The sequence below is a fragment of the Aulonocara sp. 'chitande type north' Nkhata Bay genome, linkage group LG11 (assembly GCF_057382095.1).
Source record: "Aulonocara sp. 'chitande type north' Nkhata Bay isolate Kocher_YH1m ecotype deep benthic linkage group LG11, A_spYH_male_GT1.1, whole genome shotgun sequence".
Classification (NCBI taxonomy): domain Eukaryota; kingdom Metazoa; phylum Chordata; class Actinopteri; order Cichliformes; family Cichlidae; genus Aulonocara; species Aulonocara sp. 'chitande type north' Nkhata Bay.
In genome coordinates, this window is record NC_141354.1 from 30866311 (window position 1) to 30883963 (window position 17653).

Genomic DNA, 17653 nt, shown 5'->3' on the forward strand with positions numbered 1-17653 from the left:
AAGACCAGACAAATCATACCTCCTCTGCAAAGTCATCATATGTGATGATAGTTTATCAGACAGGAGAGCAGCGAGATAAGAGGCAGCAGACTGCCAAGCTCGTTCAAATCTGCATGACTTCTCTGCAACCTTGCACAGTTTTTCATTGTAGAGCACTGACAGGAGCTGATAAAAGAGCCTTCTGTGGTTCACGGCGAACAGACATAGACCTGAAATATGCTACGCATGTGTCTGTGGAGCCATCGAAACAGCAAAGTTTTTAAAATATTTAAAGAAAGTTACTTGTCTAAAATTCTTACGAGTCATTTGTGTGTAGTTTTAAAGTTGTGTGCCTGCATGGGCGTGAAACACAAATAGTTATTCAAACCCCCTGGATGTCAGTGCCATTTGTTCAGCTGATGTGTGTCATTCAATTCAGAAGCTCCCAAAGCATCTTTCCACTGTCAATGCTCATAAATATCTCTTAACACAGCATTTTGAATACATGCTGACTGTGCCTTTTTCCTGTTTAGCCCGATGACTGTGCCCTTCAGCTGTCCCATAATGGAAGCTACTTGGACCTGGAATCTACGCTGGCAGAACAGCGAGATGAACTGGAGGGATTTCAGGAGGATGGAGGGTAAGATAATAATCGCCGCCATTTCTGTCTCCACTCTCGGCGAATGTGCACAGCCGCCGAAATGAAGAACATTCTCTACACTGTGCTGAATTTAAAAAGCTGAAATAAAACTAGATTCTGGCGTTAAAAAACTTGGCCTTAATATTCCTTGCACTTCAAAAGGTGCTGCTCAGACTGATGCCAGAGCCACTCAGGCTGAAAACTAAAGTGGGACTGGCACGGTCTAGCAGGTGGATACAGTAATGTACGATGCTTGCCAGGTTTTGATTGTCCAGGAATAGATTGTTCCTGTTGCTGTGGTCAAATAGCGGTGCAAATACTTTTTTTTCTTTTGGGGGGGGGGGACTGAGTGATTTTAAAGCTTTTGATTACAACAGTCTGACTTAAAAAAATCTTGACAGTCAGGCATATTTCAGTACAATGTGAGTATTTTTAGTGGAAGAGAGATTTGAAGCAAGACAAGAGGGAAAAGCTATAGTATTTAATCCTTGCCACTGGGAATGCATATTAATAAACATTTTTACTATATTCCTTTGCCTAATTTAATACTATTAAAGGGATTTGTCTAATGATACTTATTTGGATCTAGAATGAATGATCCCTTTTCCGAATGATCCTTTTTTGAACTGTGCCTTCCTCTATTAAAAGAACAGAGGAGAAGGTCTTTACTCCACCTGAGAGTCTCCTAGGAAAAAGAGACTCTGATTTTCCTCACATAGGTTTTGTGAGTCTCTCAAGGGTATTTTATCTGCATGCAGGTCACTAAAATGATCGTGTTTGTTGTATTTTTAAAAGACCTTGCAGTAGTAGCAGTTGCAGGATTTTATAAAGTTGGTTCGGTGGTGATACTGGTGCCCTTTTTTTAGTAGACTGAAAAATCTTGGAATTTCCATCGAATTGATCTATTTGTGTCGAGTGGCACCAAGGTTGTAATCTTAACCACTTGTGTTCTAGTCATGTCTCATGAGTAATCACCCACATCTCTTTGTGACTTTACTTTGGTTCTCATTTAGAGCACTGGGGCAGCTACACAGTATACACCCTCCTAACACTCAGCTAACGATTTAGCCATATTGTTTCTGCGTAATGTGTAGGTAGATATTGCTTTGGCTTGACACAGCTCCTGGAGCTGGATGAAGAAAAAGTTCACAGTTGTGTTAGGTTAACTTCTGGTTCATACATTTTCCTTGGCCATTTACTTTATTGGCTCCATACATTTTTTCATGTACTGTGCAGTATGTTGATACATCCTTCATGTACTGCCCACTTTAGATGATCACAAACCAAAGGTTGGCATGAAAGTTCCTGGTCAGTTGGACCACAAACATGTATGGATTTATTTGTCTAACTTGAAATTCATAAGCTGCTCTCAGGCTTGGTGTTTCTGTTGGAAGTTGGGAGCGCTGGCCTTTCCCAGTTCCAGCTGAAATTGTTAGGAGCTTATTGGAGGCTATTAAGAGCTGTGAGGTTAAAGTGGTCCACTTCTTCTCTCGTCAAAGACTGAGCCTGCATGGGTCGGTGTTGTGCCAGCTGGCACGAGCTGGTATGGATGTGTGTCATTAAACCCACACAGCGTTGTCTGAGGAGGCTGGGGGGGGGGGGGGGGGGGGGGGGGTGAAGGTGGTTAGCCAATTATTTAGTAAAAATAGGGCAGTGCTGCTCATTGGCTTTTTACGGTGCTGATGGGCCCAGAATTACGCCCCCCACTGCTCAGTGTTCTTGATTTGATGATTATTGAGCCAATAAAAGGTCTGATGAGGGATTTCACCCTTACTTGTTCCATTTTGTTTTGTTTTCGCTCTCATTTTTACTGCATATGATCTGTCAGCAGCAGTCATAACACCCGAGTATTTAACGTAAAGAAGAAAAAAAAAAAAGCTGACTTGCCAGACAAAACCAACGGTTGTTTTTTACTTTCTGGGTTTTCCACGTTTATCTCAAAATAATCCTCCTGCAATAACTTCAGATGACAAGCGAAAATGATGCTTTCATCATGCTTTCACTATTTTAGCTTTAAGCTAAGTCACCTACTACTAGAAAAGGGAGTAGTGCAATAGTTCTGAGCTCCCCTGATCATTGGCAATTGAATCCATCTGTAATTGATATTAATGACAGGTTACATTCCTGAGGCGCCTGTGTCATACCTAGTGTCTTTACAATCAGATTAAAGTATGATCCTCTGACAGAACGCTGCGAGAGCCAGGAGATATCCATGTCACGGGAGCTTAAGGGCCATAATCACTTCCACGCCACGTTATGTAGCTCAGCTATACAAGATTGTGACTCGTAAATCCCCTTGTCCCCTCTCTGATACCACCCCACTTCTGGTTACAAACTGACCATGTAGTTCAGACACGTGCAGAGGCATATCTGCACAGTTCCTGGCAGAGTGTGTGTGTATTCTAGCTGTGATAGATTGACACACACGCAGTTTTTTTGGCACTGTAGTTGGAGGTGGAGTATGCGGGACGTGTTCTCGTAGGACCAGGATGGATAGAAAAGTTTTAGCAAATTTGTTTTGATCTTTTAGGGGAAAAACAGTGTTGTGCGATAGTGTTGAGTTATGTGTCGAGCTTGACACATTGTAAGACATATTCCCTGGCTTGTCTTTATAGGATAACATGAAATGCTGTTATTGACTGGATAATGGATTCAGCATGTGGATTTTTTTTTAGCATTTTCTTTCACCTTTTCGCATTTCACGCTGTAGTAGATGTAATTTCTGTTAGAAAGCCAGCAATTATATGCTGAAAATGCTCTTGCTGGTTTTATTGAGTGTTTCTGATGTGTTTGACAACTATTCAAAAGTCAGACATATTAAAAATCTATCCGTTCTTGCTCTGAAGGCCTCAGAAATTCAGCGTTTCTCATCACATCCTTTCATGTCTCCGAGGGCAGCTCTGCTTTCTTTATTTTCGCTTTTTTTCTGACCCACTTGGACATTGTTTCATAGATGCTCGAAGCACACAAGGTTTTCATTTGAAGAAGAAAAAGTTGACTTGAAAAGAACCAGAGTAATTAAAACTTTACCCCACCTGGCTTACTCGGGCACTGGAGGTCCCGCTACAGACGCAGTGATACGGGAGCCTTCTCGAACAGGGGTGTCCAAGAAGTGCTGAGTCAGTAGACCTCAGCGGGGCCTTCTTGTCTGGCATTAATTGGTCTTTGAGGGGGAAGTACTGGCTTTACTGTATTCCAAGTATGTGTGTTCACTTTCTGTGGGTACACATTTTGTGATGTTTTATAAACAGGGCCAGTAATGCTCCCTTAGATAAAGCCAGAGAGCATTGAGCTGGCAGGCATCCACCGGTCCAGTTGCTGCTGCTCTGTATGAGGATTAAGCCCGAGCTTTATGAGGTGCTGTACAACGGGGCAGTAAAGGGGCAATCAAGATGGGGAACGTAAGGTTTTATTTTTTAAATTTTTATTTATTTATTTTTTTTGTCGGGTACAGTTGTTAACTTTCTGCAGCTGCATTCCTGTTTGCTATGTTTGATAGAGAAATTGATGATGATGAGCATTTGGTTGGTGCCTTGAAATGCCCACTACTTTTTATAAATGTTCATACTAAATAATAATGTCCATATGTTTTCATTTAATCTATTATCAAGTGCTCTACTTTTGACCATTTGACTTGTGTAATGGTCAGGAAGTATGACATAAGTAGGAAGTAAGTGGTTTAGATTGCATTCAGTCCTTTTGTGATATTATAAAAAGTAGTAATTCAGTGATTCACCTATTTCAGAAGCTTCATGTATATTATGAATCAAGGTTAATTTGGCTCACAAGATTTTCATGGCTCACTATTATATACCAGCATGCCCCCAATTTGTTATTTAGCTGACATTCTTTATAGTTTTCATTGTTTAAGAAGGTTTGGGCTCCATCTTTTATAGGCCTGCAGCACTGTCTGCAGGAGTGTTCAATTTTCATGTTTAATTGGTGGTGGTGGGGGTCGGGGTCTGAAAACCTCACTTATATTCCATGCACGTTTGTTTAATTTGATAATGAGCACGTTGGCCTGTGTAGCCTCAGGTCTTGGTTAAGCACAGGGATACTGTTGCATCTAAGCGGAGAGAAAGCAGACATTCGTGACAAAATGGGTCTAGTTACCGATTTGCCTCAACAGCATCACAAGGGATAAATTTCCTGTTTGCCGTCTCATCTCGCAGCGAAGGGCCCTGTTGACAGATGTTGCTCCTGTGTCGCCTCTGCCTGTTGCGGGATATTATATTTGATAAACAGTGAGGATAAGCAGACTTCCCCTGTCATGTCACGCGCTTGTGCGCGTATCAGCTCGGCCTCCCGCTGACTGGTTGGGGCAGGAAAAATGTCAGTGTGTCAGTCTGTCTGGGTCTGTTTGTATGTGGCGAAGCAGCAGTAGGAAGTGCCTTCTGCACCGATACAGTTTTTTCTCTTTCTGTCAGAGCCGCTCACGCCCGACGGTTTGAAAGTGACAGTCTGCTGCTGGCACTGCGCCGGTCAGAACAATCACACAAACTCTATGCAGCCAGCATAAAAGCCCATTTGTCAGTGAGCCAAATTAGGAAGGGAGGGTAGGGGGGTGTTGCGCAACTCTACCTGCTGTGCTCTTGTCTACATTTGGCCTGCTAGGTTTGTTTGTGTGTTTCTTTAGGTAGTTGGGAGGTTAAAGGCCCAATGAAGGATCTAACCTCAAGCAAAACAGTGATCAACCAACCTACTTTATAATTTTTTTATTTTTAAAATGAAAGTAATTAAAAACTGTTAAATGATTAGGTCTGGGAGTACCACACACCGAGTATGGGAGCAGCAAAGTATTGAGAGTTGAACTTTTGCAAACTTCAGTGTCTGTTCACAGACACTAGAGAATTAACTTTTGAGGGATCTAAACTGTTCTCACATTCACTATCAGGACTGAATAGCATTCAGGGGCATTGTTGTCTTCTTTGTTTTTGTTTTTCATTCGCACATTGTGAGCTCTTGACAGGATGCTGACAGGGTCTTGGCATATCTCCATTAACGCAGGGGGTGGAGCTGACCTCAGAGTTGCTCCCATCCTTCATTTTCATTGATGAAGACCTTTTCCCTGATCTGCTTCCTGCTGTGTTCAAACTGCAAATGTTGCCTGAAACGGAACAGAATAACTTGTTGAAAAAGGCTCGAAGATCATTTTGCACCATTTAACAACAGCGTTTCAGCTCCATTATCCTGTCAACATGTGCACCTATGTCTGGCACGCACATGAAAATTGAAATGATCACAATGGTCCAATACCTTCTGACATGTTGCTTTATCTCCGTTTGTCTTTTGTCTTTGTAGACGAGGAAAGAAACACGGCATCATTCTTCGAACGCAGCTATCAGTCAGAGTTCACGCGTGCATCGGTGAGTAATAAAACTGTGCTCCAAACTCTGCATTTGTCACATTTCCCTCTCTAATTTGTCTCCTTCTGACTACATCAGCTTTAATTAGCTCTGTCACCAGTTGATTATTTTATGTAGATCCTTGTAAAAGTTGCACAGCAGCACTTGTGGAAAAAAGCCAAGTGACAGCACCGTTTCAGCAACAGTACGAACACAGAGCACTGGCACGGAGCAAACCCTGAAAACATTTTATGTTTTTGGACTTACTGGGTTCTGTCACTTTGTTTAATTGGGCCTCCTGGTATCTTTGAGTAATGTGAGGGAACCAGCATAGAGCTGAGTGAAAACATATGCAAACATGCATGCACATGGCATGTGTGCCGACCCATACGCTCACACACAAAAAGCCTTTTGATTAAACTGAGGATGGCTAATCTTTTACTAACTGCATTGTACTCTCTGATTTAGATTTAGCTACTTTATTTTTCCACATCTTTATGGAAAGATTAAACCAACAAGGTTTTATCTGTTTTGTTACCTTTTTTTTTTAATATTTTTAATACAATAAATTACTCCACATGCTTTTAAGAAGTCATTTTCCAGTAGAGCATTGAGGCTGTCGGTAATGTCATTCGGAGGAACACATGCCTCCTCTGCAGGCATCAAGTGCAAAAATAACCCAAGGTCTGCAAAGGCTATTAGGCTGTAAATTGTCAGATTTTATATTTGGCTGCTTGCAGTACAAGTGAACCAAAGACACAGACATTTTTCATTTGAATGAGGTCACTATGATGAGAGAACTATCTGAGGGTCCTTCTTGGTTGTTTATTGTACCTGCTGATGATAATGGAAAGGTTGGGAAAATTGCTCGTTCAGGGACTGATGAGACAACGGAGAAACACAGCTTTTCCTCCAACCTGATTAACTCAAGTTTGCACATGTTGATTGCAAAAAAAGGATTTCTCTTTCATGTGTTTTACACTGTAATTATGTAATTGATACAGTAGACCTATCATATGTTATGCATCGTTAAATTCTTGTTGTTAACGATACTGATTTAATAACAGTGGATAACCAAAAGTCATTTCTAATCAGTGCTTGATGTAACATGTCACACGTTTAACGTGGCCGTACTTGTGAATATTTGGCTGAACACAACTCACAACTGAACTGGCTTTCTTCTCTCCTCCTGCTGGTGCTTGGCTTAGCTTAGTGGAGCCTGGGGAGTGACCGACAGACTTGCTGCTCTTCTCTAAGTGGATGATGACCCTCTTTCTCTCTAAGTTGACAGCCACCTGTTGCCCCTCTCCAGTCTCCCTCGGTGAATGCCTGGGTGGTTAGCTGATTTATTTCCTCAAGCTGAGGTGGTCACTGTTACTGTAAATTGTCCAGACATTTGAGCCTAATTTTATCTGACTAGTGAGCTTACCTCGTAGCCCCATGAGTACAGAATTACTGGGTGATTTTCTTGTTATGTGTAGTACATAATTCATTAGTTTCCCAAGCACAAATGGCGTGCTATACTTCAGGCTTTGCCCTTGCTCTGTATTAACGGATAGAGTATTTCTCTAAAATGCCTATAAATTTCAGTGACTTTGTTCTTTAGCTGGCCACATTCTTTTGTCTGCATATAATCAATAATCACGTGCAATAAAATAAAAAGAAAGCTGCACTCTGTTGTAATAAAATATGTTTGTACAAGAGCCAGTAATAGATGTACGGAGGCATTAAAGTAGCTTTAACACTAAGATTGTCTAAAGCTCTGGATTTTCTTTTTCTTTTTTGCACACTTAAGCACACTTAAGATTGTGTGCTAGAATAGTACACCCACGTCGTTAAGATATTCTGTTTATCCTAGAGGCCCCCTTCATGAACATGAGTGATGAGTTGGTTACAGCGGTGTGTATTCTAATCGGTATCATTTAGCACTATTTTGTGGAAAACACGTTGCGTGTATTTCAAGTTTGAATTAAGCCGTACATTGCCTTGTTTACGTTATCTGGGTTTTTTGGCTTTCTCCAAATGTACTCATCACAGGGGCAGCTTTCTATTTGTCTGTCTGTGTGTATGTGTCATGAACCACAGCGAGACCTAATCCGGGCTTCCTTAATCATAGTCATTAGCACTCACATGCATATGTCAAGACAGAAATCTGTGCAACAGAGGGGAGGAAGGAAATGCTTCACCCAAGGAGTTAATGGTTTATTAAACTGCTTTTTACTAATCCGCTGCTGTTGTAATCACAAAGTGAGATCATCTGGTTTCTTTGTGTGCTAAAAGTACCTACCTGGCACTAAACTATGTTTTAGCTAAGCGTATTTTCATTATCTTGAGCTGTTTTATAATCGCTAACATTTACGATAAATGAAGCCTAAATGACTTGTGTTCACTTTTATGGTGTTCAGGTGACTGTTTGACTAGATTGGCTTGTTAGTATGAGCCTTCCTGGAGCTTAGAGGCCATAAACAGTGCTCGGCAATGATGAATGTAATGAATAACAGTGGAATGGATATCTCACTATAAAAGATCCAGAGCACTATGTGGAGGCAGTCTGAAGCTGTTTAGGTATTTGTATTTATGTCATAAGGTTTCATTTGATTCATTTTTTGTCTTTGGATAACCTGTAGAAGTTATAGTTTGAGCTTTGTTTGCATTTTGTAGGACCAGCATAGCAGCTCGGGATTTAGACAATAACCTCAGCTTGTCCCTCTCAGTGCGTTAGCGTCGGGCCCGGTCTGTTTAGATCTTTAGGCTGTTATTGTTGTTGGTGAACTAGATGTGGTATTGAGGGCCTGATTAAAGCAACCTCGTGATTATTTTCCTGTTGTCTGCCAGTCCTCTTTTTAAGTGCAGTTTTGTTTCTGAAGCTGCGGGAGTTGCTGTGTTGTCATGGCATGAAGAGGCTGAAGACAGACAGATGTATTAGTGTGAGCCGCAGAATGTTTTAATAGGGATACCAAGTTAAGAATTAACAAATGTCACATGTGCTTTGTAATCATTAGCAGTTCTCACAAAGTAAAAATTCCAAAATAGCTTTCTGTGGAATCATATGTGGATATAGACTCAGTGGGCTGCGATGGGCCCGCTTTTGCCTTCGAAGTTGCCTTAATTCTTCTTTACTGATTCAACAAGAGGCTGAAAACATTTCTCAGAGAGAGATTTGTCTATCTTATTGTTATGATGGCATCACACACACAGTTGCTGCAAATTTGTCGATTGCACATCCATGACATGGATTGAAGTGAAAACTGGGAACTGTGGAGGTCATTTGTTCGAAGCAGCCATCAGAAGATGGGCACACTGTAGTCGTAAAAGTATAATCGTGGTTAGCAATGATACTCGGGTAGACTGTGTGGTTTAATAATGCAAAATGTGTTCCAAGAAAATATCCCAAATGCCATTACACCACAACACCAACCTGAAACATTGATGGAAGCCAGGCTTAATCCCTGTTTTCATGCTCACACCAAACTCTGATCGCACCATCTGAATGTTACAGCAGAAGCTGATTTCTGTCTGGATCTGCTTCGAGGTTCAATGTCTCGTGCGCGGTTACAATGAGTTGTTAATTGACTTACTCTCTCATTCCTATCAGCTATCAAAGTAGTCTAGGCCAGCGATCCCCAACTCCCGGGCCACGGGCCGAGTCATTTGGTACCGGGCCGTGAGAGTTGAGACTCGGGTGTGAAATGTATGCTTTTCAGGGTTTATATCGGTTTTTAGCGTTATTTTGTTATCGTTTTTATCGTTAACTCGGTTTTCCTGGGTCTTTTCACATGTGTTATGAATAAATCTTCTTTTTTTCGGTACCGGTACTAGTTTTATTTTGTTGTATTTATCCGCGACACCTTAAAGGCCGGTCCGTGAAAATATTGTTGGGCACAAATCGGTCCGTGGCGCAAAAAAGGTTGGTGACCGCTGGTCTAGGCCATTCCCCTCTAACTTCAGGGTAGCAACAAGGCATTTTCAAATGCCTTTTTGTTTTTCCATTTTCTCTTTTTAGACCATTCTCTATAAATCCTAGAGATTGTTATGTGGAAAATCCCAGTAGATCAGCAGTTTCTGAAATACTCATATCAACCCCTTTGGCATCAACAACCATCCCATCTTCAAAGTCTCTCAGATCACCTTTTTTCCCCATTCTGATACTGTGTTTAATCGTCAGCAGGTCAACTCTACGATGCCTACATCTATTGAAATGCTAGAATGTGATTGGCTAATACTTGTTTTACTGAGGAGTTGAAGAGGTGTACCTAACAAACTGTCAGGTAAGTGTATATGATCAGAGCTTGCTCCTGTGCCAAATCGTGTGATTTATGCAAAGCTAAATATCTGATGTGGTAAATCTGTCAGCTGCAGTCTGCAAATTATGTTGTCACTGTAATACCCATAGAGAGCCATCACAAGTTAGGGTAGTGCAAAGCTTTTTCTTTCTTATTAGCAAATGCCTTCTATTGTCAGAGGTCGAAATCATACATTTCAAAGCTCAAGTTTGTTGATATTTCCCTTTGAGAGCAGGTTCATCTGTCAACACACTGATCCCAGCTGAAGAGTGGCAGCTGTAATCAGAGGCGACACATTCTCGCTGGATTATCTGCCTTGTCTTTTACAACCTCTTATAATCCGGGCTCAGGGCATGAATCATTGTGACCGCTCGTTGTTGACTTGTGTTTTCTCTTAAAGCTATAATTTTGTCAAATTGGTAGTTTTGATCTTCAGGTTCACAACTGAAAACTCTGTGGTCGTTAAAGTGGAAGACTATGAGCTGTAAATTTTCTTCAATTATCCCTCTGCACACCATGCTGGAAGATTAGTTCCTGGCAACTAACAGTGCACATTAAGAGCTTGGGCTCTTTACATGTTTGTTTGTCTAATTAATCTATTATTGTGTGGGTGAATGGGTGATGTCAGCACAATAGCTTAAAATGATAAGATCACCTGTGGGTTTTCGTGTTGCTCCCAGCCACAGTGTCTGTTTTTTCCAGACACCCTGCCAGATATGTACTTAGCGATCTGCACTTTTTGTCCACACACATAAAAGTAACTCCAGTAGTTAACTTGGTTATTAAAAACTTAGGATCTGCATGAAGTTTTTGCTACAATTTTGTAAGGAAACAAGGGATTTATTTTCCAAGTTAAAAATATTTATTTGAATTTCCTATTTGATTGTTATCACCATTTTAATCCTTCATGTCTGTCACGATGCATATTTAGATGGCTGTATGTACATAGAGAAAATCCCCAGGGTTGGAGTCACCACACTTTGGAGTCAAATCAAAGCAATAAAATCCAATAACAAGCCACATTTGAGGCAGGGGAGTGCCAGGCAAGAGGAGAATAATTAAAAACATGCATATCACATGGCACGTGGGACTCCAAAATGGGATCATGGTCTCAGAGTCTCCCCAGGAGGCCAACCTAAACAACGCTGTGCCAAAGAAGAGAAATCTGAGGCAGCAAACAAGAAAAGTGAGGGGAATGGGTCTTGCTGTTCAAATCATAGCTGATAGTAACACGAGATCACTGGAAGGCTCATCTCACACTTTGACTCATTCTGCTTTTTTAAATGTTCTTTCTGTTTGGCCGTGAGCCCAACAGCCACATGCAGTGAGATAACAACATGGCTTAGGTTAATGTGGCGTTTACGTGCAACAGTGCAGCTCAGTGTTTCCATTCATTTTGCGTTACGTCCCTCTGTCGTCGCCCCTAAAATACAAAAATGTTCCATATATATAAAAATCTATTTAACGGGATTAGAGTTAATTGCTCTGCTGTAGATTTGCTTCACATATTGCACAAATAGACTACTACATCAATTCACATAAGCGCCCTCATCTGTTCGCATTCACTCGCACACACACTCATCCAAAGGTATGCACATATTAAGAAACCATCTGTTTCCAGTTGTAAGGCCCCTCAGCGCTGCTCCTCACCCATCCAGAAAAGAAGCTCGCTGTCTACATTTTCATCCACGAGCGGAGTGTTTTTTTCCTGCTGTGTTTACAGGACTGCCAGAGAAGGCTGAGTGTGCAGCCTGACCAGGGGACTAAACATTGTCCCTGTGGATAAGAAGGGATGTTTCAGTGCTGTAAATTCTCTGTTTTACTCTTCCCCCTTCACTTCTTACAGCTGCCCAGACTTTTGTAGCAAAATCAGATGACTGATAGGTGAAACTTTTGCAGGTTATAAGAGAATATAGTTTGTCCAAGATGCACATTACGGCATGTATGTTGGAGAGCTAAGAGTGGATGCTATGCGAACCAGACCACCACTGCTGTGAGACTGTTGAAGTGGACAGGTGTATAACCTCGGTAACCACAGTTTTTTAAACAGCTGAAGCTGGTGGGAGGAGTCTTTTTTTGTTGTTGTTTTTGTGCATAAACCCTGCATTTAATTGCTGTATGCGCAGAAATGTTTATTGATGTCTTTGCAGGAATCTATTTTGGGTTTAGAGTTGAGATTTTAGGTGTCTTTACTCTCCATCTGTCCTCCTTGAATGGAGGACAAAGAAGAGCTGAGTGAAATGTTGCATTCTGTTGGTTGCTATGTTTCTTAACTATTTGTTTGGCGTCAGATTTCTGTCATAAGTCACAATCGCCATGAATCTCAGTACCCACAGAGGTGTTTTTTCTAAAAATCTGGAGATAACATAACCAGCCTAATGGGACAGGAATTGAAAGAATTCTTCAGTATCACATTAATTTGGTGAAGGTCATCAGTACTTACTACTCCTGTAGAGCAAACATTGATTTCTAATAGTTGGGGAAGGGGGAACTTCACTTTGTAAAACAGTGTATAAAGAAGTGTAATCTAAGGTTTATGTTGTTTTCATGGTGTCACTAAATACCCATTCGCAAGAAGGGTAGTTCCTCCCTTGATGTAGATTCAAGAGAGATCTACATCAAGCGCAGTGTTAGCTGAAAGAGTGTCCGTATCCTAGGCAGAAACCTGAAACGCCTGATAGCTGCTCACTTCTACATGTGCAGGTGCTGAAACTGTGCAAGTAATACTGAAGTAATATTGAACATCTGGGTGTTTAAAATGATCCGAGTTTGTTTTATCAGGCCGCTTTAGACAGAAATCTGATGCCTTAGATTCATTGTGGAATTCTGGTCGTTGTTTCCTTGATTATTTGGAACGACTGCTTGTTCTTTAAAAGGAGTTAGAAAAGCTAATTATTGAAAAATGTTTCCTAACAACTTTATGAAGGTTCTTCAGTTAATGTTTTTTTTTTCCCAACAGAAATGGAAATGATAAATTAAAGAAAGAACAGTAGTTACAGTTGTCCTTTTTAGCATCTAGGCAGCTCATCCCAGAACTGACTTAAACTGTTAAGTGACAATTACAAAAAGTTGAAGTATTTTTGTCTCTTAGGTTAAATTCATTAAGCTGACAGGTGCAGATTTTAATCTGCTACTGATTTTTTTTATTTGCTTTATGGGTTTGATATTCTAAATATGCCCCCATACACTGAACCGATGCATGCATCCTTGTATTTTATACCTCTGAACTTTCAGGTTGTCTTTAATTTATCATCTTTGTCATATTTGAGATCTGAGTTTGGGGTTATGGTCATACTGTATCGGCAAGGAGAATCTGAGTGCCAGTCTTGACTAGAAAGAAAGAAAAAAGAAAAAAAAAGACCTGACCTTTAACTCAGTACCCCACTGGCCTTCAGCCAAATCCTAGTGGGCCATGCAATTCATCACACATCCTCCTTCACATGTCACGCTGGCTCCTTTTGTTTCCCTCAGCTTTGATGTCCGCTTCTTTGTAAGGAAATGTCTCTTTCTCTCTGCATCCATCAGGAGAATATGAGGAATGCTTAAGAGCCTGTTTGTCGTTACAGTAACTGTCACTCATTCAGTGTTGTTATTTCTTCTCTCACCTTGGATCAAGTACTGTTGCCACAGCTGGCTGGCTCTGAATTAGTTTACCATTGCTGTTTTGCTTTGAAGGGGGAATTATTGGATTTTCTAACATCCATGTGCTGAGATTGATTCGGTCTTAAGGCTGACATCAGCTGGAAAAATAAAGATTTATACTACCTCTTTAGGACTAAGCAGGAAGGGATGTGACGGTGATCTTTTCGCCACTCACGAAACTGGTGGAGATTTGTTCTCCTGTTGTGGAGAAGTGCTGGACTGTCACCTAATCTGAATCCTTCCCACTTCAAATCTTTGCCATTGTATAGGGCTACTTTGTTCTGTGGGAAAGTTGTAGATTCTTCCAGCTAATTCTCCCTTTGCATCTCTCTGACACATTTTGTATGAATTTGTATCAGGTAAGCAATAGCTATTTGATTTCTTAGTGTAAAACAGATTAGGAATGTCCATTTTTTTTTTTTTTTTATCTCTGCAGGACTCTTAACTGTTATCTAGCTCTGGAACACCTGCAGCCTCCACCTTGTGCTGTGGTAACTGGCTGCTTTCCAAAAGAAACTCCAGGAATATTCACCGCAAGTTATTTGGCAAAGGCACAAAGTATGCTGCGTTTCGCGGTGATGTGTTAATGATTTGAAAGCTATCCGCTTGTGTTCGTGTTCTCCAAAGTATCGACCTCCACCCAGAGTGCAGGCATGATACGCAGCTGTGGAATTATTGTGGATATTGCAGACCATATATCGATCCAATATTAACTGTGCCTTCACAGCTAACAACGGGTATCTGTTTCTCTTTATCATCTTCAAACGCGTCCAAGGCCAAGCAGCAAGTGCAGTCGTTATTTTTAGAGCTGATGTAAGCTCAATCGCAGCCCATAACTGGGATAAGGAATATTTGTGTTGTAGAATCTTTAATGAAACATAATATCTATATTTTCTGCTCACGTTAGTTTGAACAAAGCAGTGGGGGTGGCACTCAAGAGTTTTGTAAAATGTAAAAAAATAAATGGGAGCTTCAGCCTTTTCAACAATGTGTGAACAAATACATATAACGGGTATTACGGTTATCTAAGGAATGACAGTGGAGGACATTGTCGGTAATGTAGCAACTGTGTAATGTTTGCATCAATCACTGAAGCAACCACAGTGTTCTTACTTGGCTTTTGTTTAAGGCTACATCTGAAGCAGAAAACTGTCCACTGGAGACCCCAGTTAGAAAAAAAAATAAAAAAGAGCTCAAGCATCAGGAGAATCTCCTCTTGCAGCCCACCCATGGCTCTTAAGGGGAACACTCAGAGTGGCCTCAGCAAGAGAAGACTGGACAACCTTTGTTGCATTCTTCAGAGCAGAAGAAAAGAACCATAGATAGAGAAGCGAGAGAAAGGCCCCAATGTCTTGTGTGAATTTGAGCCAAAAGCCTACTTAGGCGGTTCAGGCATGTTCAGGATGGTTCCATCTGAACTGCAGGTTACAAGAGAGGTCGACGCTAAAATGCACGCTGCGTTCACTGGTCAGCGACAGGTATATAAAAATCCCTTTATCGTGAGGAAGCATGGTGGAGCTGAGGTAATTTGGAAGCGGATACTGTTCTTAAATTTAACAATAAATTTTTGTGTGAAAAAAAAAAAATAATAATTACACTTAAACAAACAACTTACCCAATCTTCCTCTGCGGTGAGAGCAAAAGAAACATTGTCTGCTTTTGCTTAGACTGCGTCGTAAAGAGGAGTGAAAATCTCAATTGGTGTAACCCATAAGTAATGTTTCCTGATGCTGTGAGGAAAGCGAGCCATGTTTACATCATTGCTGTGGTTAAAGCTGTGTAAAGTTGAGGCTCATCTTTCAGTGAGCATGTCAGACATTGTTCTGATCCATTTAGATCTACTCATATGTGTTGTATGGTGGTTTTGTCAGTGGTCACTTAAGGATCATTGAGCGCACAAAGCACTTAAATATTTTGCATAGACTTCTTGTTTATAAGATAAAAGCCTGAATGTAAGCCTTTAATCTCTGTGTTTGGGAATATGAAAAATGTTTGAATCTCTCCCAGTGTCTGGACCTCAGAATTGAATGACATCAGTGGCAGCTCTCTCTGTCTGTTCTCTACTATTATGAATGCCTTTTGTATTAGCAAGGTTCAACACAAAAGCTAAATGAAGCCGTGTAGGGTTTCACTCTGAATTTTCTCTTCCGAGACACACGCAAACACAGAGGGTGGACACATTATGCTAACATCTGTTTGTTAAATAAAAATCGATTGCATTATCATGATTCGTATGCGCCAGTTAAACACCACCACCAACTATAATCTCAATCAGCAGTTTTCTGATGCACGGTCATCTTGTGTACTTGTATGAAAACATGCAGAGCAAAGGCTGAAAATAACACCTCCCAAGCAGCAAATGGGGGGAAATTTTCAGTCTGATCTTAGTAAATCTCAGAGGGCTATCGGTTACCTTGTTGGGTAGATACATTTACCAAAATATTCATGTGGGGGGAAAAACAAAAAACACTTTGCTTAGGTTGGCAAAGCATACTAACACATTTTTTCTGCTTTCAGCCAGTGTTTGACACTTTGGCAGCGTATGTGTTTTTTGACCTACCTGTATTTTGCCTCTACTCTGATTAGCTCAGTAACTCTAACCAAGCAAAGAGCACTAGCCAATCAGACAAGTCACACATGTCAGTAAAAACTGCAACTGACGAAAAGGAATGTGTTTTGATTCTATTTTGGTCTATTTTTAAGTGTACGATAAAAGGACGGCATCAAATCCAGAGGGTCTGCTGGCAAACATCAACTGTGATTCTGCCACATGTTTATTGGCAGGTATAAATAACGTGTACTCTTAGCCACCTGTTTTGTGGACATGATGATATGCTAGCAGGATCTGGCACACATTTCACTGCTGCACCACAGATACTCGTGAGTCCATTAAAATGCAATCACTGCAGTCAACTTAAAAGAAAAGGATAGTCAGCCTCTCATCTATACTACAGGCTTTAATCACTTGTCTTGTGAGGCAGGAAGTATACCACCCATTAATGAACTTTATGTTGTAGACCACTGGTGACTCAGTGTGGCAAAAATGGCAAGTAATGCTTGGGAACTTTGTAATCCAAATCATTTGAGTTTAAGTTGAATATGACACGCAAAGAATGCTGCAGCTGCACATCTAATGTGTCCTCGTGAACCACATATGAGTCCCAGACTCCCTTGTAAGTTTCCACTGCTCCAGCTGAGGGAAGCACACAGCAAAGCGACAGAAGCAGCACCTCCAAAACTGTTTCCTGCACATCGGTCGATCGATTGCATGCCTCATAACTGATGGTTAAATTAATTTTGTTAACCAGTTACAGTCGGTGAACAGAGAAAACAGACACTGTAACACTGGATTTACACACTTCAGGTTTTTGAACTTTTTTTTTTACATCAGTTACAACAAAACTGGTGAAGTTTGAGCCGACAATCACAAGAAAATGCAACTGCAGGTTTTCACCATGATACTAGACAAAGAGGTACTCATACTTGCTTATGCACGCTTCGAATCATCTATAATTAAGTGCCTGCACACAAATAACTGGTGGATTCATTTAGCATATAAAATATTTGATATGCCTATTGTCTGTGCGTAAAATTTACTAAAAAAGTTACTGTCTACATCTCTGCAAACCCCGCCTGTCTTATAAAAGCTGTCTGCTATGCTTTTCTACACACAAACACATTTATCTCATTCTGATCAGACCAGCTAGATTCCAGCCACATGGGCGACTAGAAGAAATGCTGATTGTGATTGGTAGCTTTTTCGT

General features: G+C 40.8%; 1 protein-coding gene across 6 annotated transcripts in view; it reads left to right on the forward strand.

Annotated features, from left to right (window-relative positions):
- Positions 1-17653, forward strand: part of fhod3b (formin homology 2 domain containing 3b) — a 91166-nt gene that overhangs the window by 6424 nt on the left and 67089 nt on the right. For all 6 annotated transcript variants that reach the window (XM_086312063.1, XM_086312064.1, XM_086312065.1 and 3 more), the window contains exons 2-3: positions 513-619; positions 5921-5985. In XM_086312063.1, the coding sequence (XP_086168189.1) occupies positions 513-619; positions 5921-5985 (172 nt within the window). The remainder of the gene's footprint in view (positions 1-512; positions 620-5920; positions 5986-17653) is intronic.